Raw genomic sequence first — 26824 nt, forward strand, 5'->3', positions numbered from 1 at the left:
CCTGGGGTTCTGGGATTTGTAGTTTTTAGTAGTGGCCCGCTACTTCACTTTTACTCCCCTTCCCTTCCTTTAGACTTTCACTTCTATCGGCCCAGAGAGGCTTTTCCGATGCAAAAAGACAAAGTAGGTGACTCTAGCCATTCCTTGGTTTCTCGGTTCGACCCTTTTAAGCATTCTGCCACCAAAACATCTTAAAAATTGGGTAAGCCTCGCCATAATAACCTGTTTGTACTTATCCAAGTCCTCGTGAAAACCTCGTCTAAGCCTGTCAGGGACATCAGGCTACCAATCTTGCAGCCTTGGAGAAAAGGAAGCAGTGATTAAGCGTTTCTGATGGTAAATGATATATAAATGCTGTTTTTCCGTTTAATTTTCATAACAGTTGATAGGAAACCAAGGTTCAGAGAGGTTAAGTAACTTGCCCCAAACACACAGGAACTAGGCATAGGAGCCGAGGTTGGAACATAGGTCTAACTGGTTTAAGTACGCTTCAGTGTGAGTCTGATGATGGCAGGGAGTCTTCTGTTCTACTCCCAGTGCAAAAAACAGAACCTGGCACTTAGTATAACCAACAATTGTTCATTTAACAGCTATTTGTTGAACACCAACTGCATGCCAGGTACTGTTGTAGGCATTTAGGATATTGAGCAAGCAAAATAGACAAAGATCTCTATCCTCTGTCTGTAAGTACATTCTAGAAGAGGAGACAGAACATAAACAACATAATAAATAACTACAGCATTTTAGAAAGTGATAAGTGCTGGGGTGGGGGAGCAGTATAGGGAGATGGGGTGATGTATTTCTAAGAACCACCAGAGGTAGGGGAGTTAGCCAGTCAGACACTTGAGGGCAATTATAGGGAAGAGGTTGGCACAGAGAACTTAAGGTGGAAGCATATCTAGATGGAATTTTGGAAATGGGAAGATTAGTGTGGTTGGAGCAAGAGGAGAGGAGATGAGAGAAAAGAACGGTTTTACTTTTAATCTAATAGGGAGTTACTGCAATGTTTCGAGCAGAGGAGTAACATGCGTAACTCATTTTAAAAGGATCACTCTCTGGGGTGCCTGGGTGGCTCAGTTGGTTGAGCGTCTGACTTCGGCTCAGATAATAATCTCGCTGGGTTTGTGAGTTCCAGGCCCGCGTCAGGCTCTGTGCTAACAGCTCAGAGCCTGGAGCCTCCTTCAGATTCTGTGTCTCCTCTCTCTGCCCCTTCCATGCTCATGCTCTGTCTCTCTCTGTCTCTCAATAATAAATAAACGTTAAAAAAAATTTTTTTTAACAAAAAATAAAAGTATCACTCTGGTTGCTGTATGAGATTGTAGTAGGTAGTTGTTGCAGTTGAGAGACCACTTAGGAGACTTATAAAATCCAAAACTAGCAGGTGCTCAATATTTGTTGTTCGAGTGACCCAGGACTGGATCTTCTTGCGCTAAAGTGTATTTGGGGGACATTTGACTAAACTTTAATGAGACCTCCGAGTGAAGTTCTTTCCAGCTATTCTGTAATTGTGAAATTGTTTCAAAGTAAAATTATTTTTTTTAAGATTTTCTTTTTAAGTAATCTCTACACCCCATGTGGGACTCACACCCACAACTCCGAGATCAAGAGGCACATGCTGTAGTGACAGCTCAGTAGTGACTGAGCCACCTGGGCACCCCTAAAATTAATTTTTAGTTTGTTGCAGAGTGCCCGGGTGGCTCATTTGGTTAAGCATCTGACTCTTGGTTTCGGCTGGGTCATGACCTCACAGTTCTTGAGTTTGAGCTCTGCATCTGGCTCTGCGCTGACAATGCAGAGTCTGCTTGGGATTCTTTCTTTCTTCCTCTCTTTCTCTGCCCCTCCTTAAAAAAAATTTTAAGTGTGTTACAGAATGAATGATGCCCACAAGCATACATTTCTTCATTTATTCACTAAATAGTTATATAGCACTTATAATGTGAATGAGACAGATATGATCCTTCCCCTCATGGAGACAGAGGAGACAAATGATATACATATAAATAAGCAAATACCTAATTGCAGTGTGTGATTAGTGCTAAAAAGGGAAAGGAGGGGTACTGTAAGTAAGAAAAATGGAGTGGAAGAAGCCTACTTTAGGTTGGCGGTATATTTTTCTTTTAAGTTTACTTACTTAAACTTGGGGAGGCGCAGAGAGAGAAGGGGAGAGAGAGAACCCCAGGCAGGCTCCGCACTGTCAGTGTAGGGCCGACATGGGGATGGATGAGGCGGGGAGGGGACAGCAGGGCTTGAACTCACAAACCGTGAGATCATGACCTGAGCCAAAATCAAGTCAGATGCTTAACCGGCTGGTCCACCCAGGCACCCTAGGTTGGCAATATAGTAGAGGTAAAGTGTGCAGACTCCAGCACCAGATGGTCGAGTTCAAGTCTAGGCTCTCTTACTCGTACCATGATTTTGGCAAGGTTATTTATCCTTTTGGTGCCTCAGTTTTCTTGGCTTCTCTATGGAGGTAATAACTGCCATCATATCGTATGGAGATGATAAGCATAATACTTACTGTATAGACTTGTACTGAGGGTTAACAGAGTTAATATATAGAAAGGGCTTAAAATGATAACATGTACAGAGTGAGTGCAATGTGTTAGCTCTTAGTATTAGGTGAGCAGAAAAGGCCTTTCTGAAGAGGTAACATTTGAGATTTTAGAAAAAAAAAACACAACAACATAAGGGTGGCATGCTCAGAATTTCTTGGAGAAAAAATTCCAAATGAGGAAAAGATGCTCTTATTTTTGAGGTTTTAAAATTATGATTACAGTCCTCTTTAGAAAGATGGCAATTCACTTTTTTGGCTCTGAACCTCAGTAACTGGGAATTAATCCTACTCAAGATACTTTCTCAGAACTGGGAAGGAGGGCAAGTAGGGGGATGGACATGACTGTTCTTTACAAACTATAATGTGCTTGAAAGGAAGGTGTCATCAGCATCATTGTTTCCCTCTCCGATACGTCAGTGAACAGGTAGGTAATGAAAGCAGATGGTATCCCCTTGCAGCGAAAGCAGGGGGCAGTTCCCACATTACCAAACCATCTGGCAAACTCCTTCCTGCAGCCCCACCTCAGTCAGTGAACCTCACTCTTGACATCCACAGCAGAGAGAGATGAGGGAAGCATTCTTCAGAGCGTTTGGTGAGCTCTTAGAAGAGGTAATAGACACATCGGTCATTTACTTTGAAAACTGTACAGAACATGCTGACTGCCATGTGTTCTTTTTTTCTTTTTTTTTTAAAGTAGACTCCTCCCCCAATGTGTGGTTCAAACTCAGGACCCTGAGGTCAAGAGTCGCATACTCTACTGCCTGAGCCAGGCAGGCGCCCCCTGGAATGTGTTCTTGGTGTTCCTTGGCAAAGCAGTAAATCCAGGCTCCTGTTTCTGCCATTTATGTAGGCTAGTTCTTTGTAAGTTCTCTGGGCCTCAATTTCCATTTTTTAAAGTTTTGTTTAATGTTTATTTAATTTTGACAGAGACAGAGACAGAGTGCGAGTGGGGAAGGGGCAGAGAGAGAGGGAGACACAGAATCCGAAGCAGGCTTTAGGCTCTGAGCTGTCAGCACAGAGCCTGACGCAGGACTCGAACCTGAGCCAAAGTTGGTCACTTAACTGACTAAGCCACCCAGGTGCCCCTCAATTTCCATTTAAAAATTTTTTTTTCCAACGTTTATCTATTTTTGGGACAGAGAGAGACAGAGCATGAACGGGGGAGGGGCAGAGAGAGAGGGAGACACAGAATCCGAAACAGGCTCCAGGCTCTGAGCCATCAGCCCAGAGCCCGACGCGGGGCTCGAACTCAACAGACCGCGAGATCGTGACCTGGCTGAAGTCGGACGCCCAACCGACTACGCCACCCAGGCGCCCCTCCATTTTAAAAATAGATCTCAAAATTTCCTTCCAGCAATTTCTGAAATGTGACTTCTAGTGTAAAGCATAGGTCTCACAATGAAAGTTGGTTGCCGTTTTGCCCACAGACCTCTTCCAATTTTTCTTATTTATGTGCAACTCCACTTTGGAATCTTGAAATGGAGCTAGCCAAAAGACACAGGGCCCATCAGAGCATTCCACAGCTCTGAGCAGAATCTCCATCAAGATGTACATGGACATATGGCAGAGCCAACTTAGCCTTGGTTTTCTTTCCTGAAGGAGAGCAGAATGACTGAATGTGGCAGACAGCAATGGAGATTTTTCCATTAATAATGGGAACTCATAAAGACTCCAGGTGTTTGAAATAAGATATTTGAGCAGTGAGGAGAGCTGCAGACCTCGAATTCCATTTTGTCGATAAATTCCCGTTATAGGGTAGCCTGAGTGGTTCAGTCGGTTAAATGGTAGACTTTGGCTCCGGTCATGATCTCATGATTCATGAGTTCAAGCCCTGCATCGGGCTCTCTGCTGTCAGCACAGAGCCCACCTCAGATCCTCTGTCCTCCCCTCTCTGTACCTCCCTGCTATGCTCTGCCTCCCTCTCTCTCAAAAATAAACATTAAAAAAATTTTTTTAATGTTAATAAATTCCTGTTATAATTTCAAGAATTGGTATTCAAGGTATTATGATCCTATCCAAGAGATGAGGAAAGTAGGGCTCAGGAAAAATCATGAACTTGGTAAATGTCAGGGTTAGATGGTTAGTGCTGGAGCCTGGATTTGAACCCAAGCATGGCTGTCTGGTTCCCACTAGGCACTATACTTCAGGAGCTCCTGAGATCTCCTTCCTTAGCTTTTTCCTGTTTCCTATGACACAACAACTGGTCTCAGCCCTCCTAAGTGATTGTGGGATTCTCTGGAACATATACATAGGTGAGTCAGCTCTGCATTTTCAGGAAAGCTGCAGAGAACCTATGCTCATGGAGATCAGAGGTAATGCAGATGAGCAGTCTAGCTCAGGACTAGTGTCTAGAGTTTATTTATAGGAATAGCATTATACTTTGCAGAGGACCAGCTCTATGCCAGCCGCTGTGAACTGAGCGTTTTATATTCATTAGCTCATTTATTCCCCGCCATAACCTTGTGACAGAAATCTTACCAGCTCTATTTTACAGATGAGTGACACTGAGGCCCAGAGAAAAGTAACTTCCCCCCAAATGCTCTCGTCGATGAACATTTTATTCCTTGCACTTTTTGCAAATGTACCTAATTATTTTTCTGTTTACTCTCGCTCTCTAGTTAGACTGTAAACTCCAAGAGGCCAGGGGCCACGTTTGGTTCAGCATAGTGCCTGCCATAGTTACAAACGCTAATTATGGAATGAGTCAGCTGCTTAAGACACCAAAGCTTGAACTGACCTAAGACCAAGCAGGGACATTTCACACCTAGGAAAGGGTCTTTGAAACCATTTCAAAAACCATTTATAACATCCGCTGGAACTGAAAACACCCTAGCTCCTTCAGGGGAGCCCAGCTGCCGAAGGAATTTGGGTCCTCTAAGCCGATGCCCAACCCCCTGCACTTCGCTTGTTAAGTCGTTTCCAAGGAGCCCTGGCTTATTTACTCCGCCGGGGAGGAAAGGCCCCAGGGACGGCCGGCCAGTTTGGCTCCCGAGGCACGCACAGCCAGACCGACATTCCTGGCGGGTAGGAGCCCTCCCGGTCCCCTTCCAAAGGGCGCGCCCTGGGGACCGGGCCAATGACGCGGGGAGACGGCGAGCGGTTGGCAGTCCCGCTCTTCCGGGTCTGGGGGCGGGGCGAAGGCACAACCCCCGCCCATGTTAGGGGCGGAGCCACAGTCCGGGACCTTCCTAAGCTGCCGCAGGTAATGCGGTTGGGGTCTGGGGGTGTCCGGGCCGTGGGTTTGACGCGATCCTGGGCGGGAGCCGCCGCATCCTTTAGGGGAGTGGGCCCGGGCCGGGTGAAGAGCCCTGGGGAGGGCGTGCTCGGGTTCCGGCCGGCCTCATTGACGGAAAGAAACCAGCCTGTTCTCTCCCGACACCGTGTCCTCTGTCGCTGCCACGCGGGGATGGAACTGGGGGATGGGACTGGCAGAGGTAGCTGCAATGAAGTCTCCGCTCATACGAAGTTTACCCACTGGGCTTTGGGGACCGCGGTCAATGGCTTAGGCCAAAAGTTGGATTTATTCGTTCATCTCCCAGAAATCTCATCTATGTTCTTTCTTCATTCACTCATCCCTCAATTCTACTCTAAGCCGGGGCCCGTTGGTAGGTTCTTTGAATGAATCTGAGAGGCCCAGCTCTGTTGGAATTTACTCTAGAATCTAATCTAGGGACTTTTAAATGGATAATCACATTCAGAGTGATCCCTGCAATGATGGTGACTTCATTGATAGCCTTCAGAGGGAGAAGGAAGTAACTTGAGGATGTAAATGGAAAACAACAAATCAGGGAAGGTTATACTGAGGGAGGGACTTTTGAACTGGGCTTTGGAGGTTGGGAGTTTCCTAGTTGACCAGAAGGGAAGGGACATTTCAGGTACCAGAAGTAACACGCAGATGCGAGATATGAAAGGGCCTGACATGTTAGAAACAACAAATATAGCAACAGTAGCTCACTCTAGCAGTGGAGGTGAGTCCCTGGGAAAAAGGTTGAGTCCAGAAGGCTTTGAATGCCATGCTGAGGCATGGATTTATCCCAGAGATCAGTATTTCTCAACCTTTTAAGGTATTTTATCTTTTGGGGTGCCTGGCTGGCTCAGTCAGGAGAACATGTGAGTCTTGATCTTAGGGTTGTGAGTTCGAGCCCCGTGTTGGGTGCAGACATGACTAAAAGAAATTTTTTTTAATGTTTTTATTTTATTTTTGAGAGCGAGAGAGAGAGAGAGACAGAGCGTGAGTGGGGAGCAGAGAGACACAGAATGTGAAGCAGGCTCCAGGCTCCGAGCTGTCAGCACAGAGCCTGATGATCTGAGTTTCGAACTCACAAACTGTGAGATCATGACCTGAGCCTAAGTCAGACACTCAACTGACTGAGCCACCCAGGCACCTCTAAAATAAATTAATAAAGCTTAAAAAAAAATAAAATATAAAATATTTTATCTTTTGACGAGTATAAACATCTTATGACCCTTGCAAATATTTTTTTAATGTTCATTTATTTTGAGAGAGAGAGCTAGAGCATGGGGGGCGGGAGGGGACAGAGATAGAGGGAGAGAGAGAATCCCAAGCAGGCTCTGTGCTGTCAGTGCAAAGCCTGACATGGGGCTTGATCCCCCCCCAACTGTGAGATCATGGCCCCAGCCAAAATCAAGAGTCAGGCGCTTAACTCACTGAGCCACCCAGGCGCCCCACCCCTGAAAATATTTTGACATATGTCCCTTCTCCATGAAAATCACAGACAGACAGAAAACTTTAGCCAAAAAAACCTCTGTAATTGGGGGGCCCTGGGTAGCTTAGTCGGTTAGGCATCTGACTTTGGCTCAGGTCTTAATCTCACAGTTTGTGAGTTGGAGTCCCACGTCGTGCTCTTTTCTGATAGCTCAGAGCCTGGAGCCTATTTCGGATTCTGTGTCTCCCTCTCTCTGCCCCTCCCCTGTTCACCCTCTGTCTCTCTTTCTCAAAAATAAATAAAACATAATAAAGAAAAACCCTGTAATTGTGTCAATAAAGTTGTGTTATATTTGCCTCCCAAATTTAAGTTTATATCAAAAGGTTGGTAATGCTTATTCAGATGAACCAAGCCCTAGAAATCGGCACATCAAAAGGAAAGGTTTTAAAGAAGGAAGTGACCTGATTTGTCCTGTGTGTCTAAAAAGTGCCTTTCTTTCTTATGCATAGGACACCATGAAGCTGCTGCCAGTCTTGGGGCCTGGAGACAAGCCCAGGAAAGCAACATGGTCTGTAAGGAAGGATTCAGACAGAGAAAAACAAGAGTTTTTGTTTCATTTATAAGTAGTTTACTAACATATTTGATCATCTCTGTGAAAGGGTAGAGACGAAGCTGTCTGTAGTTGCTGGTAATTAGACTCAAACTGTCTGAAAAGGTCTTCAGAGGAAAGATAGTGGGGCAATAATTATCACAGAGCAGATGTTGATTTTATTAAAATCCATTTACTAGGAAGAATAAGGCACTGACCATCTGGCATCCACAGCTCCAACACTGTGTCTTCCCTCAAGCTGTGACTCATTTTTAAGATTCTCAGGGAATTGGATTTGGATTAAACTGGCCTTACTGCTTCTTGGTTGCTTGCTCAACCAACGCTTTATTCAACTAACAATGGCCTGACGGGCAGCTGCTGTGTAGGTGCTGAGGGTACAAAGGTGAATAGTCTCCTAGTAGTGGGGGTTACGGACTAAGCAGGGGATGGCGGTGAGTGTGATCAGTACTGAAGGAGGGCTCACAGAAGGCTGTAGAGAGGAGACAATGCTTCTGCAGGACCTTGGAGAGGAGGGTCTCCAGTTTGGCTTCCCCATGTCCCCTCCTGCTCTCTAGCCAACGTAAATCTGCTCCTGGCATTCCCTGGTTTAAAACCCTTTTGGGCCTCTTTGATCTTAAGATAAAAACCAGTCCTTAAAATGGCCCAGCTGTCCCTGTCTTTTCCAACCTCTGGTACCCTTACTCATCCTTTGTTCTCTTTCTCTTCCTTAACATGCCTTGCACTGCCCACTCAGGTACTGTATGTGCTGATCTCTACCTGGGTCACTCTTTCCCTCCATCTTTTCATTCCTCTCTTTGTCCACCTAACTTCTCATACTTCAGAGCTCAGTTCAAATGGTGCTTCTTCAGGAAGCCTTCTCTGACCCCCTCCCTCTCACACCTCTCCTTACAGGCTGAGGCCCCCTTAGGATATGTTCTCATAGTATATATCCCTATATATATCCTGTACTCCTTTATAGCACAGTTAAAATAAAATGGGTATTTGTGAAATTACCTGTTTAATGTTTCTCTTCCCAACTAGTCTGTGAGGGCTCTGAAGGCAGGGACTTTTTGTCATATTCACCGCGTATCTGGGTGGCTGTGTGCTCTTGGGTAAGTTATTTAACCTTTCTAAGTCTCGGGTTCTCAGTTGTAAAAATCAGATGGTGATAATAGTACCGTCCTCAAAGGGGTTTTGTACAGATTAAGGGAAACCAGAATTGTAACGAAGTTCACAGCCTACACGGTACATTGTTAGTAATCATCAGGTGATCCTAGGGTATGTGAATCTGGTTGTCAGAAGAGGGATCTGGAAAAGAAATTGAGACTGGAAATCGCTGATGAGTATGTAGATGGGTGGTAAATTGAGACCATCAGTGCAGATGAACTTGACAGGGTAAGTGAACACAGACTGAGAAGAGAATCCAAGGGTATTAAGGCTTAGGAGAAAGCTGGTAGGAAAGGAGTCAGAGCAAGAAAACAGAAAAGAGCAGCCAGAACAATGGGTAGAGAACCAAAAGGAAGGGATGTGGGGAAGCCAGGTGAGGAGAAAGGTACAAGAAAGAGGAAAGAGTCAGGAGTACCAGATGCCTGAGAGGTCTAATGAGCCAGTGCCTGAAAAATAGCTACCGAATCTTCTTTTCCAACCGGGAAGTTTGAATTATGTTTTTTGGTTGGCATTCAGAGGGACTTTAGAGAATGGGATGAATGGATCCTGTATTTGATTTTTTCAGAGTCCTGGCTCTGGCTTCTGAGTCAAGCTTTCTGAGTAATCTGGAAAAGCTCTTAAAATCTGTACATTTTGGAGAATATTCCTTGACAGAGCATCATGGGTTAGCGGCAGGATCGTTGGGGCTGTAGGTTCCTACGTGAGTGGCCATAAAGCTCCAGCCACCATTTACTGAGTCCTTCCCTGCACTGTTACAAGACTTCATCTTACCTTCACAGCAAAGAACTATTGCCAACCTCACTGTCCAAATGAGGAAACTAAGGTTCAGAAAGGTTAAATGACTTCTAAAAGGTCACACATCTCAAAAGCACCTGAGCTGGGAATTCACAAACCATGCTCACAGGTACCATCTCGTGCTGGGACACACCACTGAACTTTTCTGGGTGTCAGTTTCCCTGTCTGCCAAATGGGGACAATTACTAGTCCAGTGCAACCCCATTAGGCTAATGTGAGCTACAAGTGGTGACAAAATTGAAAAGTCAAAGGTTATGGTGCAAATGTAGGGACAATTATCAATGAGGGAAATACTGCTTTGGTGGATACAACTTAAGGTGGGTGTATGTATAAGACTCTTCATTCTGGTGAGTATTTCATGAGGAGTGGAAAGAACACACGGCCTCGTTTATTCTCCGCTCAGGTCTCCTGAATACATCCTTCCTTTGGCAGGTACACCTTGACCCCCCCTGGAGACAGCCCCTGTGCTCGGGTTGGCCACAGCTGTTCATATTTACCCCCAGTTGGTGATGCCAAGAGAGGGAAGGTCTTCATTGTTGGGGGAGCAGATCCAAGCAGGAGCTTCTCAGATGTGCACACCATGGATCTGGGTAAGACCAGCAGCTGCGGAGCCCATGCCCTGTGGCCAGAGAGCAGGGCTTGTGCTACCGGCCATGACCAGACCATTCGTAAGAACACTGGTTGGGACCAGAGAGCAGGGTTTTCCTCTAAGAAAATGAACGTCACTGAGAGGCCCCTAACGTCTCAGCAGACGTCCACCAACCAATACCTCATTTTGGGGGGTGAAAGAGTCTCTATAGAGCCCTGGACATCCAACCATTGCTTCATCAGATATTTTTCTGGGAGATATTGATGGCTCCACCTCCTCTTCCATCCACATAATTCATTAATCACCAAGCCCTAAACGTCTCTATCTTCACCCACATCTGTCCATTTCCACTACTACTACTGCAGTCCAAGCATTTTTACTTCTCTCTCTTTTTGTTTTAAAGCCTGTCTATTTTTTTAAAGAGTTTTTTTTAATGTTGATTTATTTATTTCAAAAGAGAGCGAGCAAGCCAGGGAGAAGGGCCCAGAGAGAGGAGAGAAAGTCCCAACAAACTCCACATTGACAGTGCAGAGCCCTTTGCAGGGCTCAATCCCAAGGACCATGAGACCATGACTTGAACTGAAACCAAGAGTCAGACACTTAACCGACTGAGCCACCCAGGTGTCCCTGAAGTTGTTTGTTTATTTTTTTTTTAACTTTTATTTATTATTAAGAGACAGAGAGAGACAGAGCATGAGCATGGGAGGGGCAGAGAAAGGAGGAGACACAGAATCTGAAGCAGGCTCCAGGCTCTGAGCTGTCAGCACCGAGCCCGACGCAGGGCTCGAACTCACAAACCGCAAGATCATGACCTAAGCCGAAGTCAGATGCTTAACCGACTGAGCCACCCAGGAGCCCCTGAAGTTTGTTTGTTTGTTTGTTTGTTTGTTTGTTTGTTTGTTTTGAGGGGGGGGCGGGGACAGAGAGAGAGGGAGAGAGGGAGAAAATCCCAAGCAGGCTCTGCACTGTCAGCACAGAGCCCAGTGAGAGGCTCGAACCCACGAACAGTGGGATCATGACCTGAGCCAAAATCAAGAGTCAGACACTTAACCGACTGAGCCACCCAGGTACCCCTAAACATTATTACTCTTCAACTGGACATAACAACAGCCTCTTTTCTGGTCTCCCTGCTTCCAAGTTTACCCCGTAAATGCACCGTACGTGCATTTTCCATACCTAGACAGTATTGTCTAAAATACAAATCTGACCATGTCATTCCTACATTTCAAGCCTTTCCCAGCTCCTTTCTTGGCTCTCCCAAACACATATTTGCTACCCTGAGTATCTTTCAGTTCCTTGAACGTGTCTTAAATTCTGGCTTCCAAACCTTTGCACCTATAGTTCCCTCTGCTTGGAAGGCTCTTCCCTTTCCTTATCACCTGGCTACTATTCCTCTTTCAGATCCCACATTAACTGCCACTTCCATCAGAAAGCTTTCCCTGATACTTCTGGGCTAGTTTAGGCAGTACCACTGGAAAGGAGAAATCCTGTTTTCCTTCTCTACTCCTGTCTCTCCTCCCAGCACTAGTCTCAATACTTTATTTCTGGCCACCAAACGTCTGGGAGTCTCTCCCCATACCAAACAATTCTGCAACACCCGCTGGGTGTCCTACAACTCGAATCAGTTCTGACAAGATCCAGTTGGACTTAGCATCACATTCTCACAGGTTAAGGGCTCGGTCCCATAGAACTGTCCTGCCCCTGTCCCACTGCAGACACTAACCCCAAGTCCAGGCTGTTGCCTATGCTTCTGACCTACCAGCTATAAATTGGAGAGTCCCATGATCCCTACGGTTCCATTAATTTGCTAGAGTGGCTTACAGAACTTAGGAAAATAGCTTACATATTAGATTACTGCTTTATTATAAAAGGATATAACTCAGGAACAGCCAGATAGAAGAGATTCATAGGGCAAGGTATGGGGGGAAAGGCACAGAGCATCCTTACTCTGAGGGTGCACAATCCTCCCAGTACCTCCTCATGGTTACCGACCTGGACACTCACCAAATACCTGGTTTTTTCTGGAGGCTTCTTTATGCAGGCATGATTGATTAAATTACTGGCCATTGGTGATTGATTCAGCCTTTCCCAGAGGTGGATGTGGGAGGCTAGGTGAAAGTTCCAACCCTCTAATCATATGGTTGGTTCCCCTGGCAACCAGCCCCCATCCTTAGGGCTTTCCAGAAGTCACCAAATAAACATAAATCCAGGTGTGGTTGACAGGGGCTTTTTATAAAAGACACCCTTTTCAATCTTATCACTTGGGAAATTCCAAGGGTTTTAAGAGCTCTGTGCCTGGAACTGACAGAGATCACATATATATTTCTTCCTTCCTCCCTCCCTCTCTTTCTTTCTTTCTTTCTTTCTTTCTTTTTTCTTTCTTTTCTTCCTTTATTTCTTTTTTATATTTTTTATTTATTTTGAGAGACGGGGAGAGGGAGAATCCCAAGCAGGGTCTGTGCTGACAACAGATGCGGGGCTCGATCTCACGAACCGTGAGATCATGACCTGAGCCGGAATCAAGAGTCAGATGTTTAACCGACTGAGCTACCCAGGTGCCCCAAGATCACATATATATTTCTTAATATAAATCACAATGTCACAACCACCCTCTCTATTTCCATAGTATCCTGTACTTCCCCATCCTTATTCCACTTCACAGCTCTTACCACGTGTGATTATTTCTTATCTGTCTTCCCCACAGGAGTATAAGCTCTTTGGAAACAAGGAACATGGTTATATTACTCATCACTGTACCCCCAGCCACTACCATAGCACCTGGCACAGAGTAGGTGCTTTCTAAGTATTTGGATAGATGGATGATGAATGGAAAACGAACGGATGGTGACCACCACGTGCTCTACACGATGGCAGACCCCCATACGTGTTTTGTTAGGCCCATGCAAAGTCGCTATTATTGATTGAATCTAAGTTGTTTACCAACCAAATGTACAAGGGTCTACATATAAGAATTGAGATGCTTTGGCTTCTCTTGATGATTTTGGAAGATCTGACATCAGTAGGCCTGTATGTCTACATGGCAACAGATTTTTGGCACTGAGCTGCCCCGCCTGTCAAATGGGGTTCTCATCCCCCAACTTGCCACGTTCCCTCCTATGTAGGCACTTGAATTTCTACACCCTGCACTAGGAATTCAAAGGCAATTAAAATTTCTTCCAGCCCTCAAGAAACTCGCTGTGTAGTCCACTTATATTTTGGTGTGACCTATTATTACTAGCTTTGTGACTCTGGTTAACCTGTGTAAACCATTTGGGCTTCAGTGTCCTATAAAATGGGGCTACTGTCTTACTTCCCTGAGCAGTTGTGAGCTTGTTTTAGCCAGAAATCATTTAGCTGCAGGTAACAGAAACTCTCTTAAACCAGCAAAAAAAGGGAAGAATCTAAACATAGGAGATAAAGCCTAGACTCAGGAGAGAGTAGAAGCAGGAATTGGAAAACTGTCAGAGATCATCTACCTCCTCCCTCATCTCTGAGGAGATTTTTTTTTTTTTTTGTAGTTATTTGGTATTTCTTTTCTTTTTTTTAAATTTTAACTTGTTTTATTTTTTATTTTTTTTTAATTTACATCCAAATTAGTTAGCATACAGTGCAACAATGATTTCAGGAGTAGATTCCTTAGTGCCCCTTACCCATTTCGCCCATCCCCCCTCCCGCAACCCCAAGGTCTTCTTTATGTAGATGTTTCTTTCTTTCTCTTCTCCATACTTTGGCTTTAGCTGCTTCTCCATACATGCAAGAAGAAATCCAGAAATCTGTTCGAATTCCAGATTCTCGGGAGGGAAGATCTGATTGACCCATTTGGGGTCAAGTAACTACCTTTGACCCAATGAGCTGAAGCTAGAAAGTCAAGGTGTAGTACAAACAGATCTTCTGGGATCTCCACCTCTCTGGTTGGGAGAATGGGGACAGTTTCCATAGCGGAGGGTTTATAGACTAGGCAGACAGCCCCCGAAATTCTATTACAGAACTTTTTGGAATTTGACCATATTCCCTGCCAGTGATCTGATGGTTGTGGTGGTTATGCTTTCGACTTTTTCTCCTCACTACTCGCCCCCACGTTTGTCAACTGACATAAACTACAGTGGCAGTTCCAGTGCAGGAACTGAGTGAAATGTTTTCTAGGAACACACCGGTGGGATTTAGCCACCTCGGAGGGCCTCTTGCCCCGGTACGAGCATGCCAGCTTTGTTCCCTCTTGTGCTCCTCATACCATCTGGGTGTTTGGAGGTGCTGACCAGTCAGGAAATCGAAATTGCCTACAAGTTCTAAATCCTGGTAAGTAGCCAAAGGTTCTTTTATTTACCTAAAGAAAGAAAGCCAATTCCAATTCCTATAGCAAAACTCATTTGGATTGTACTGAATAATCTGTTTAACTTGCTGGCCTCGTAGAAAACAGGAATTTTAACTTCTGGCAAAATCTGAAAATAACAGAATTGCATTTCCCCCACCCCCTCATCTCGTAACACTTGCAATTGTCAATTTGTCAAAAGCCGAAACTGGAAGAAACTTAAGAGAACAGTTATGCCAAGTGGGCGACCCAGGTCCAGGGGAAGTGACTTTCCTAAAGTCCTAAGAGAGTCAGTGACTCAGCTAGCCTAGAACCTGTCAGCTAGATCAGGGGGTCTTAACTGGGGGCGATTGTGTCCCTCAGGGGACATTTGGCCATGTCTGGACACATTTTTGGTGATCAAACATGGAGCATGGGCAGTTGCTACTCGCATCTAGCGGGCAGAGGCCAGAGATGCTGCTGTCCCCCCTGTAATGCCCAGGACAGCCCCCCAGAATAGCGAATTATCTAGTCTCAAATGCCAATAGTGCCAAAGTTAAGAAACCCTGACCTAGATCCTCCTATTATGTTTCTTTTAGCCAAACAGTGCAAAGTTCCTACCCAGTCTCACTGGCAGTTTCCTCACTGACAAAGCAGTTTGGGAACATCTCTTCTAAGAGATTGTTGCTGAACCACCCATGGGAGGTGGACTTGTCTTTTGTTACAAATTATAATTAAAATTTTGTTGTTGTTGTTTTCTCTTTATAAATATAATAAGGGGCGCCTGGGTGGCTTAGTCGGTTGAGTATCCGACTCTTGATTTTGGCTCAGGTCATGATCTCACGGTCGTGGGATTGACCCTGCACATCAGGTTCTGTGCTGAGTGCGGAGCCTGCTTAAGATTTTCTCTCTCTCTCCCCGCCTCTACCCCTCTCCCTCTCTAGCACAGGCTCTCTCTCTCTCAAAAAATAAATACATATATAAATAAATATAAGTAAGTAAGTAAATAAATAAATAAAATTCATTTTAAAATATTTGAAAAGTGGGGGCAGCTGGGTGGCTCAGTCAGTTGAGCGTCTGAGTTCAGCTCAGGTCATGATCTCGCGGTCCATGAATTCGAGCCCCGCGTCCGGGCTCTGTGCTGACAGCTCAGAGCCTGGAGCCTGTTTCGGACTCTGTGTCTCCCTCTCTCTCTGCCCCTCCCCCGCTCATGCTCCGTCTCTCTCTCTCTCTCTCTCTGTCAAAAATAAATAAACATTAAAAAAATTTAAAAATAAACATTGAAAACAAATTAAAAAAATTTTTGGAAAGTGTAAGTAAGTGGACAAAAGGCATCCACAATCCTGTGACATTAAGGCTACTGAGAACATCTCAGTACTTCCTTTCTTTTATTTCTCTGCATTTTTGTAAGCCTGAGTTCATACTATTTCACCAGCACACTGTTGTACCTTTTTCCTTTTAAAATTCATAATTACTGCAGAAATTATTTCCTGCTGACATTGCTGTAACATCACCTTTAATGGCGGCATGATACTCCATTTTGTGACAATACCATCATTTGTTTGTCAGATTTACACCATTATAAACAACAAAGCAGTGAACATCTTTGCTCAGAAGTCATTGACAATTATTTGCTTAGAATTCATGCCTAGGAATAAAAAGACTATATAAAACATCGAGCCTGACAGCCTTTCCGTCGCTGTTCTGCCTGCCATTCCATTGTGGTATATTCAGTAAACTTCTATCTATCTCCTTTGTTCTGCTAAAACAAAACAAAACAAAACACTGTGAACTTTAAGACTTTTGATACATGCTACCCAATTGCTCTCCAGAATTTTCCAACTGCTTCTCTCTCCAGCTGTGTTTAATAGTGCATTTTCACTCCTGGCTGACTTTGAATTTATCTTTTTTTTAAAAAATATTTTATTTTTAAGTAATCTCTATGCCCAAGGTGGGGCTTGAACTCACAACCCCGAGATCAAGAGTTGCATGCCCCACTGACTGAGCCAGCCAGCCACCCTTGAATTTATCTTTTTTTTTTTTTTTTTTGAGAGAGAGAGAGAGAGAGAGAGACAGTGAACAGGGGAGAGGAAGGGGAGGGAGGAGAGAGAATCCCAAGCAGGCTCCATATCCAGCATGGAGCCTGACGTGGGGCTCTATCTCGCAACCATCAGATCATGACCTGAGCTGAAACCAAGAGTCAGATGATTAACTGACTGAGCCACCCAGACGCCCCTGAATTTATCATTTTTAAACACTGCTAATTGGATAGCCCAAAAAGCTTATATCTAATTCTTTAACTATGCATTTTGTTAATGATTAGCAACCTGGACATTTTTCACATGCCAGTCAACTCTTGCCCAGTGCTCTATCACTAAGATGCTTGTTTGCAGACAGTTGGTCTTCTGTCATTTGGGGATAGTAATAGTTTCTACCTGGTTAAGTTTGGCAAGGATTCAAATAAACTCAGTATGTGGCGCATAGTTAATGCTCAATAATTGTGGTGGTGGTGGTTGACGTAACTGTGGCTTGGCAGATGGAAATCAGTTCTGGATCCCTGGGCTTCTGACTTTCAACGATGGCATCCATTTGAATAAAATACAGAGAATTTGGAAACCGTCTGTCAGAGGAATTGATTTTCTACCAGATCCATTTTCTCTCCTAGATAGTATAATTTGACACCATGCCCAAGATATAGGAAAAATGTGAGTGAATCATTAGCTGTTTTGTTACTAAGGCTGGTCCGCCAAATGGCTTAGGAGTCCTTTGTGATTATTTGTGCCAGCGTTTGACTTGGCAGCAACACGGTCCCAGGATCTTCTGGTCCTGGAGGCTGAGCATCGACTAACCCCCCACTCCCAAGATCTAAAAGCTCTCCAAGGTCTGTAGCTATAGAGATAATGACATTTTGCTTTAGATATAGGCTGAGACTTGTTTCATCTCAAGGTTCATGTTTGAGTCCAATACATATTCCAGATGCTTCCTATGGTACTCTGTGTACTGAACGAAGACCTTTACAAAAGGCACAGAATTTCCTAGACGAGAAATAATCCCTGGTGTGTTGCAGTGCACGAGTGTGGGAGTCTTGACAGAACTGAGTTCAAACTTCTGCTCTGCTACTCACAAGCACTGTGACCTGGGGGAAAGAACTTGCATGTTCTGAGCTTCAGTTCCCTCATCTGCAAAATGAGGATACTTTCCAGCCGCCTGCTAGAGTTGAGTGGATAATGACAAGACAGAAGGTTAAGGGCAATGATTCTGCACAAGGAAGATACTCAATGTAATGCGTCTGTTTCTATAAAACTCATGCTTCACTCTAAAAAGAAATAAGCTTCTTTGCACCTCCCAAGGTAGTGAAATTTTATTCTCAAGTCAGATGAGGGGAAAACACCTAGATCTTGGTGTTAATCAAGATGGAATTTGAATCCCAAGTCAGCCATTTATTAGCTATGTCCCTGTATTTTTTTTAAGATTTTATTTTTTGTTTTTTAAAAATTTTTTTCAATGTTTATTTTATTTTATCAATTTTTTTTAATTTAATTTTTTATTTTTTTAAACTTACATCCAAATTAGTTAGCATATAGTGAAACAATGATTTCAGGAGTAGATTCCTTAATGCCCCTTACCCATTTAGCCCATCCCCCCTCCCACAACCCCTCCAGCAACCCTCAGTTTGTTCTCCATGTTTATGAGTCTCTTCTGTTTTGTCCCCCTTGTTTATTTTATTTTTGAGAGAGAGAGACAGAGCATGAGCAAGGGAGGGGCAGAGAGAGAGTGGGACACAGAATCTGAAGCAGGCTCCGAGCTGTCAGCACAGAGCCCGACGCGGGGCTCAAACCCACGAACCGTGAGATCACTACCTGAGCCAAAGTCGGACCCTTAACCAACTGAGCCACCCAGGCGCCCCAAAGTTTTATTTTTTAAGTAAATCTCTACACCCAACGTTGGGCTCAAACTCACAACCCCAAAATCAAAAGTCACACGCTCCAGTGACTGAGCCAGCCAGGTGCCCCTAGCCATGTCATTTTAAACAAATGACTTCATCTGTCTCTGCTTCAATTCTCTTATCTGTAAAATGGAGAACTAATATTTACTTAGCACTTACTATTTATAAGGAACAATTATTGTTACTACTGAAACTGTGATAACTTTGTCTACTTTCTTTTAATGCCACATAGTCTGGGGTAATTTGGCACATTTAGTTCTCACCTCTAGTGGGTATGCATTTTAGCAGATGTTGGTCTCCTCTGAATGGGCACAGGGCAGGGTAGTCAGCAAAGCAGAAGAGCGTTCAGAGAGGATGTTTGAAGGAAGGCCTCCAAAATCAAATCGAGCTCATTCTTAATTTCATGTGTGACTTTTTCAATCTTGGGGATTTGCCTCTATCTGGGAAAATTCTAAGTATCACCCGCTACCCCTCCTTGACTTGGGTGGCACAAGAACCCTGCCTAGGCCTTTGCTGTCCCCCTTGGGGATAGGGGTATGAAAGGTAACCCTGCCTGGCCTCAGAGTCAAGATGAGAGGCCCATCAGCCTGGATATTTTAGGTGACTGCCTTCTCTCTCTAAACCAGAAACCAGGACTTGGACCATGCCGGAGGTGACCAGCCCCCCGCCATGCCCAAGAACATTCCACACATCATCTGCAGCCATTGGAAACCAGCTGTATGTCTTTGGGGGCGGAGAGAGAGGCGCCCAGCCTGTGCAGGATGTGAAGCTGCATGTGTTTGACGCAAGTATGGACTGGAGGGCACCCCAGGGTTGCCACTTATCAGGTCAGAGCCACCCTGGCCTGCAGCTTACCTGGTGTAGGAAGAAGAGGTTAGAAAATGACACTTTGTCTGAGTGTCTCTCTTCTAGATGTCTTCGGTGTATCCCTTAGCTAATATCTTCTTCCCACAGCAAAATTTGCATTTAAAAAGGTGTAAATGATCACTTTAACCTAAAGTGTCATTTATAAAGAAAATAGTACGGGTTTCCCCTTTAGCTTTTCCTTCCCACTACATAAACAGAGGTAAACATTGTTAGCAGTTCCTAATGTCTCCTTCCGGACATTCTTATGCGTTTATGAAATTTCTATGAATTTTGAAGTTACATAAAAACTTTAAAACACATACATGGAATCAGATAATAAATACAGTTTTATAGCTTACTTTTGCAGGGGTGAGGCTAAATCTTAGTAGTTGAAAACATGCCCTTTGTAGCCACATAACCTGGACTCAGGACCAGATCTGACACAAACTTTCTGTATTGCTTTTTTTTTTTTTAAGTAGGCTTCACGCCCAGTGCTGAGCCCGACATGGGGCCCAACATAGGACTTGAACTCACAACCCTGAGATCAAGACCTGGGCTGAGATCAAGAGCCAGATGTTTAATCGACTGAGCCACCCAGGCACCCCTGTATTACTTGTGACTAGTTAATCTTTCTAGGTCTAGGTTTGTTGATCTGTAAAATAGAAATGGTAATAGTGCCCCTACTAAAAAGAACTGGGAAGATTAAATAAGATAATGTCATACAGTGCATAGCACAGTGCCTGGCATATCGGCGGCACCTAAGGGACATGAACTGTGTTATCATCCCTTCATTTAATCATACGTCATGGATGTCTTCTAAGTCACAACCGGTTTCCTTGCAGAGCATATCCTGTGGGTATTCCTTATTTATTCAGTCATTTTCTTACTGATGGACTTTTTGCTGACAGCGCCACAGTGAACATAAATTAATTTTTGTGTGTGTTACAAACATTTATGTGGAATAGATGCTGAGAAGTGGAATTACTGGGTGAAATGATATAAACGTTTAGAATTTTGAGCCCTCTGGTCAAATTTTTGTATAAGGAACATTTATTTGCATTTCTTCGGCTTACTGGTAGGCATTTATGAATAGCGATTTATAAATAACATGTGACAAAAGTAGTTTTCGTGTGTGTTTTTTAAGAGAGATGTAGCCTTTTGTTGAGAAGATGCAGTAAGCAAAATTTCAAACTTATAAAGTGAAATTGGAAGACTGGAGACAGAGTATAGTATGACTTTTCTCTTTCCAGAAAGAATGGTGTTTGCAATTTTTTTAAAGCACTTTTTATTTCAAAAAAAGTTTCGTAAGTTTGTCTATTTATTTTGAGAGAGCGAGAGTAGGGCAGGGGCAAAAAGGGAGGGAGAGAGAGAATCTCAAGCAGGTTCCACACTTGTGAGTACAGAGCCTTATGTGGGGCTTAAACTCACAAACCGTGAGAACATAGTGACTCTTAATCTCAGGATTATGAGTTCAAGCCTCACATTGGGGGCAGAGCTTACTTAATTAAAATTTTTTTAAAAAATAGCAGAAATAGGGGCGCCTGGGTGGTTCAGTCGGTTGAGAGCCCGACTTTGGTTCGGGTCATGATCTCACAGTTTGTGGGTTCGAGCCCCGCATGGGGCTCTGTGCTGACAGCTCGGAGCCTGGAGCCTGCTTCAGATTCTGGGGGCTCCCTCTCTGCCTCTCCCCTGCTCGTGCTCTGTCTGTCTCTCTCTCAAAAATAAGTAAACATTAACAAATATTTTTAAAAATAAAAATTTAAAAAAGCAGAAATAGGGGCGCCTGGGTGGCTCAGTCGGTTGGGCGACCGACTTCGGCTCAGGTCATGATCTCGCAGTCCGTGAGTTTGAGCCCCGCATCGGGCTCTGTGCTGACAGCTCAGAGCCTGGAGCCTGTTTCAGATTCTGTGTCTCCCTCTCTCTCTCACCCTCCCCCGTTCATGCTCTCTCTCTCAAAAATAAATAAACAAAAAAAATTTAAAAAAATATTAAAAAAAAGCAGAAATAATTTCATGTGTAATATTTGTGTCTTGTATTTTGCACTTAAGCACAGTTCTCCTGTGATCATGAAGTCTTCAACAATTTTATTTATTTGCTTGTTTGTTTGTTTGTTTGTTTGTTTTAAGTAGGCTCCACACCCAACGTGGGGCTTGAACTGATGACCCTGAGATTAAGAGTCACATGCTCGACCAACGGAGCCAGCCAGGCGCCCCAATCTTCAACATTTTTTTTTTTGCTTTTTTTTTAAGGTTATTTATTTATTTGAGAGAGAGATAGAGGGAGAAAGATGGTGAGGGGGGGAAGGGAGAGAGAGAGAATCCCAAGCAGGCTCTGCACTACCAGCACAGAGCCTGACATGGGGCTCAAACTCGCAAACCTGTGAGAACATGACCTGAGAGGAAATCAAGAGCCAGAAGCTCAACTGGCTGAGCCACCCAGGGACCCCCTCCACTCTTCAACATTTTAAATAAATGCACAGTATTCTATCATGACTGTAGCAATAACAACTATTCACTTGTCTGTGCACTTAAGCTATTTTCCATTCTTTATTACAAACAATGCCGTGACGAACGTGTTTATGCGTAAACCTCTTTCAGATTATTTCAGATTGTATTCCTTTGAACGGCGGGGCTCCGTGCACAACCTTCAGGCATACCACAAACAGTAATTCTCACACAAACTCTCATGAATTGAAGACTTTCTCTGTGCTTATCTCACTTGATGCATACTTCAACCCTGAGAAGGACGTATTATCTCTATCCGCATTTTACAACTGTAGAGGCTAGAGCTTAGAGAATGAACTGGTGCAAGGCCACGAAGTTATTCAGTGAAATGACCCAGTTTTCACTCCAACTTCCCTGGTCTGTTATCCTATACTGCTGCTCCAGCAGGCCCTGCTAACTTCAAAAGTAGCCTTATTTTCCCATGCTTCCAGCAAGTCAATTAAGGGTATTGTCTTGGAAAAAAAAAAAAAAAAAAAGACTCTGAGGCCTGTCACAGAAGAAGCAGACTATTCTTTTTTTCATTTTGCTGCCGTTCCAGGTTGAAGCTTAAAGGAGGTCTTTTTAAATTCAAAGCGAGGAATGGTTTCCTAAAGCCCAGTAGAATGGGCAGGCGGGGTAGGTAGTGAATTCTCCAGCCCTGAAAGTGTCCAAGCAGAGGCTCTACAGGTCGTAGAAGGAAGGAGGTCTGGATTGAGTTGGCAAGTTGGAGTGAATGTCCCCAGGTCACTTTTTGCTTTCAGCGTCTCTGCTTGCTGAGGAGTGAAGCTTGGGTGTATTTCTCATGTTCTGGCTTCATAGCTTTTTCATCTGATGCCAATGACTACTTTTCTAGACACTCTGACCTGGTCACAGCCAGAGACCCTTGGAAAACCTCCATCCCCCCGGCATGGTCATGTGATGGTGGCAGCAGAGACAAAGCTCTTCATCCATGGAGGCTTGGCAGGGGACAAATTCTACGATGATCTCCACTGCATTGATATAAGTAAGTAGGGTAGAGGGCATGGGCAGTTATCTGCTTAAAATGAAATAAAATATACTTTGATAGAATATAGCCTTGCTCTTAAGTGTGGGTGATTTGGCCAGCCAGTGGAATCTTGGCTAGATTTCTGGCAAATGTGGCCTAAATAATAATAAATAATAATACCAATGAAAGCAATAATTTTCTGAGTACTTGCTATGTACCAGCCATGAGTTATCTCTTATGTTTCCAACAACCCTGCTCTTTCATTAAAACTCATTATGCTTTGGGTTCCCTGACTGGATTCCCTGACCGCCATTAGCCATTAACCCTATGCCCGTGAGGGATATGTGTGTCCTCGGAGTATGTCTGGGCGTTGGGGACCAGAATTGCCATGCAAAATGGTTAAAAACCCCTGGAAGAGGAAAGCTGGGGAGAATGGGAGAATCGTCTTTCAGTGTCTGAAGGGCTGACATGTCTTAGAGATCCTGGACTCATTCTGGGTTATTCGTTTAGATGATGAGCTCCCTTAGGGCAGAGGCTTTTTCTGTCTCCCCGGTATGTTTCCAGCACTTAACACAGTATCTGGCAGATTGCAGGTGATGAGTATGCATCTTGGGTGGACAGACAAGCAAATGAACATGTTCTGCATTGCCCTAGACTATAAGAATTGGAGCTGTGGGCAGAAGGCATGAGAACTGCTGCTCAGTGTATTGGGCTGCCTTGCCCAACAATGAGTTCTCTGGCTTGGTGACATCTGAGGCCAAGTGACACTGGCTGGGATTCTTATGTTGGCTAGAGTTTTGGCTCGGCTGAGTGATTCTCCCTTCCAACCCTGAGATGCTGGGCCCCTGCCTTGAAGTGACAAATGGAAAACATCTTCACGGAAGTGTTCCCTGCAGCGGTCAGCTGGGGTTGTAATGCTTATTTAGAAAAAAGAAAGTCCTGGGGTGCCTGGGTGGCTCAGTCAGTTAAGCGGTCCAACTCTGGATTTCAAGTCTTGATCTCACTGATTGTGGAATTGAACCCGTGGGATCAAACCCGCAGCGGACAGCAAATCACTATGCTTGCTTGGGTTTCTCTATTTCCCTCTGTCTCTGCACCTCCCCTACTCACATGCACTCGTGCACCCCTGCGCTCTCTTTTCCAAAATAAACTTAAAAAAAAAAGTCCTATTTGCTTGTGCTGAGGAGCTACTTCCTGGTTATTTCTCTTCCTTTCCTACTCTAGTAATTCTCTAAACCTAAAATCCAATAATATCTTGCCTCATTTCAATGCTTGTTTGAAAAGACACAAATATCCTTGCACAAATAGGTTGGGAGTAGGTGTTGGAGGCAGCACATTACGGTGGAGAGAACACAGGTTCTGGAGTCAGACCTGAGTATCATAGCTGTGCTTCTTGCTAGCTGTGGGATCTCGGACAAGCCTCGCCCTCTTTAATTCCATTTCCTCAAATGTAAGAACGAGGGTAGACAGAAGTAATAGCAGTTTCTTGGGGCTGTTAGGAGAATTAAGCGAGCAAAATATTTAGTGTCTAGCCAGCACTCACAGAGTTGCTAAGGAACTGCTAACATTTAAAATGCACACACGCAGACATGGAACTCCCCGCCTGTGGGCTCCAAAATAGTAAATGGTGAGTCACCAAAGACAGTATCACTCAGTGGGCTCCAAAGACCACTTACCTCAGAATTACCTGAGGTGCTTGTTAAAACTACAGATTCCGGAGCCTCTCCTCCCTCCCCGGACCACCCAAACAGAATCTCAAGCTCCCCCAAGTAATAAACCTTGTAATACTTAGAGTGCTTGGTGAATGAGCTTCAGTGATTGGTTTGCAAACTACAAAAGTCTGACAAGTAAGGTTGAATCCATATTCTAGGCCGTGTTGTACCCACTTTCTTTCTCTTGGCAGATGAGATGAAATGGCAGCAGCTAAGTCCCACGGGGGCATCTCCCGCAGCCTGTGCTGCCCACTCAGCTGTGGCTGTGGGGAAACACCTGTACATCTTTGGAGGGATGACTCCCACAGGAGCACTGGACACAATGCATCGGTATCACATAGGTGAGCAGGTGTTCACTGTGGATCTTTAAACTAATGTGACCATTCTTTGAAAAGTATCACAGCGCTTTAGTTTTTCATTTTGGTCCCTCCGCATCTAAATCTAAAGGAATCAGGGGTGCCTGGGTGGCTCAGTGGGTTAAGTGTCTGACTCTTGATTTTGGCTCTGGTCATGATCTCAAAGTTTCACGAGTTTGAGCCCCGTGTCAGGCTCTGCACAGACAGCACAGAGCCTGCCTGAGATTCTTCCTCTCTCCCTCTGCCCTTCCCCTGCTTGCAGTCTCTCTCAAAGTAAATAAATTAAAAAAAAAAAACCCAAAACTTAAAAATAATTCTCCCTCTCCCTCTGCCCCTCCCCTGCACACATGCACACACTCTCCCCCGCTCTGTCAAAAATAATAACCCAGAGGAATGAAAACCAAACTTATAGGGAATGACATCATGAAAGCAGTAACACTGCCAATAGATTTTTTTTTATTTCTTATTTCTGCTAGTACTTAGTGATAACAGCAAATCACTGAGCATTTCTGGAAATTTTTTGACGCAGAGCCTTTGTGTATATTGTTTTTTCTAACACAGAAAAGCAGCATTGGACCTTGCTTAAATTTGATACTTCTCTCCCCCCTGGACGATTGGATCATTCCATGTGTGTCATTCCATGGCCAGTGATGTGTACTTCTGAGGAAGAAGATTCCAATTCTCTCACTCTGAACTGTGATGCTGAGAAAGGGGATTCCGCCAGCAAAGGAGTGACCCAAGGTGGTGACTCACACGAGGAAAGTCAGACTGACACACTGCTTTGTTTTGTGTTCGGCGGGATGAATACAGAAGGGGAAATCTATAGTGACTGTATTGTGACTGTAGTTGACTAATCCCACACTTTTATTAAATGACAACTTTTCAGGGAAGTTAAATGAAACCTTAGCTATTTTATACCTCCGAAATATTTTCTGCACTATATATCCCTCTCTTACCTAATTTGGGAGGCGAAGAAATGGATAGCCCAGTGCAAAAACCTCTATTATATAAAGGGTTTTGCCAGCAATACAACTTAGGTGGTAAGTGTGATTCGTCAAGATACTGATCACAAAAATGTTGGAGAATTAAGCTGTAGAAACCATAGTGTGGACATTTACAGGTTGAAGCCTATCTTTCTAGTATTCATCTAGTAGCTGCTCTCTAGAAAGAGGTGCAGCCTGTTGGCATGTGAGAGCCACTGGGGACAGGGATGAAGACTGGCCCTTGTCTTTCCTATCCACCTGCTAACCCCACAACATACAGCACTGCAGGTCACTTTTAACCGTTGTATTGAACTTGGCCTGAACACCCTTGGTATTATACTCCATGCTTGTCCAAATGCTTCTGGGGCACTGCAGAAGTGTGGGCCTCCGACTAAAAACAGTCATGCCATCAGGTTCCAGTTCTGACACGTTAGAAAATTAACCTTTTAGCCCATTGCCCACCCCATAAAATATCTATCCTTGGGCAGTATTGAGTTTCATATCAGCACCAGAGAGCCTGCCCTTTTCGATCATGTAAAATCATTTATCTAGATCATCCTTTTCCCTCAGGAAGCCAATCCAAGTAATCTTGAACCTCCCTTGATACAAATGACTACCTTTGATCCACAGTTGTAATAGGGCTTAAAGTAATTTTTCACCATCCTAGACCCCAACTCCAGACAACTAGTAAGAAATTTCAGAGATGAAGATTCTGACATAGTGGGAGTTTAAAATATACTTTTATAAAAAATAATAAAATACTTTATATCCTAAAATTATGAACTGAATCTCAGTGTATAAAGTTAACATCAGTGATCCATCACTCATACCAAGTCTCAACGAATTCTAGCAGCTACAAAGCAT

At 44.2% G+C, this 26824-nt stretch overlaps 1 protein-coding gene across 2 annotated transcripts; it reads left to right on the forward strand.

The window, feature by feature from the left end:
* Positions 1-43: 43 nt before the first annotated feature.
* RABEPK (Rab9 effector protein with kelch motifs) lies at positions 44-26006 on the forward strand. 2 transcript variants are annotated; one of them, XM_043566914.1, is made up of 8 exons: positions 44-202; positions 7731-7789; positions 10205-10362; positions 14505-14657; positions 19222-19383; positions 22778-22927; positions 24813-24962; positions 25539-26006. In XM_043566914.1, the coding sequence occupies exons 2-8, from the start codon at positions 7737-7739 to the stop codon at positions 25829-25831; spliced, it is 1119 nt and encodes a 372-aa protein (XP_043422849.1). In that variant the 5' UTR covers positions 44-202; positions 7731-7736; the 3' UTR covers positions 25832-26006. The 2 variants fall into 2 exon arrangements, with proteins under 2 accessions (XP_043422849.1, XP_043422850.1); XM_043566915.1 differs by lacking the exon at positions 44-202 and adding an exon at positions 5673-5756.
* Positions 26007-26824: the final 818 nt, after the last annotated feature.

This window comes from Prionailurus bengalensis, chromosome D4 (assembly GCF_016509475.1).
Source record: "Prionailurus bengalensis isolate Pbe53 chromosome D4, Fcat_Pben_1.1_paternal_pri, whole genome shotgun sequence".
In the NCBI taxonomy this organism is placed as follows: Eukaryota; Metazoa; Chordata; class Mammalia; order Carnivora; family Felidae; genus Prionailurus; species Prionailurus bengalensis.

What these genes read in the sequence shown, in the direction of transcription:
- RABEPK (XM_043566914.1), top strand. Translation starts at nt 7,737, where the DNA reads ATGAAGCTGCTGCCAGTCTTGGGGCCTGGAGACAAGCCCAGGAAAGCA. An exon ending in TGTGCACACCATGGATCTGG is followed by an intron (nt 10,363 to 14,504) that starts GTAAGACCAGCA and finishes AATGTTTTCTAG; the next exon opens with GAACACACCGGTGGGATTTA. An exon ending in AATGCATCGGTATCACATAG is followed by an intron (nt 24,963 to 25,538) that starts GTGAGCAGGTGT and finishes TTTCTAACACAG; the next exon opens with AAAAGCAGCATTGGACCTTG.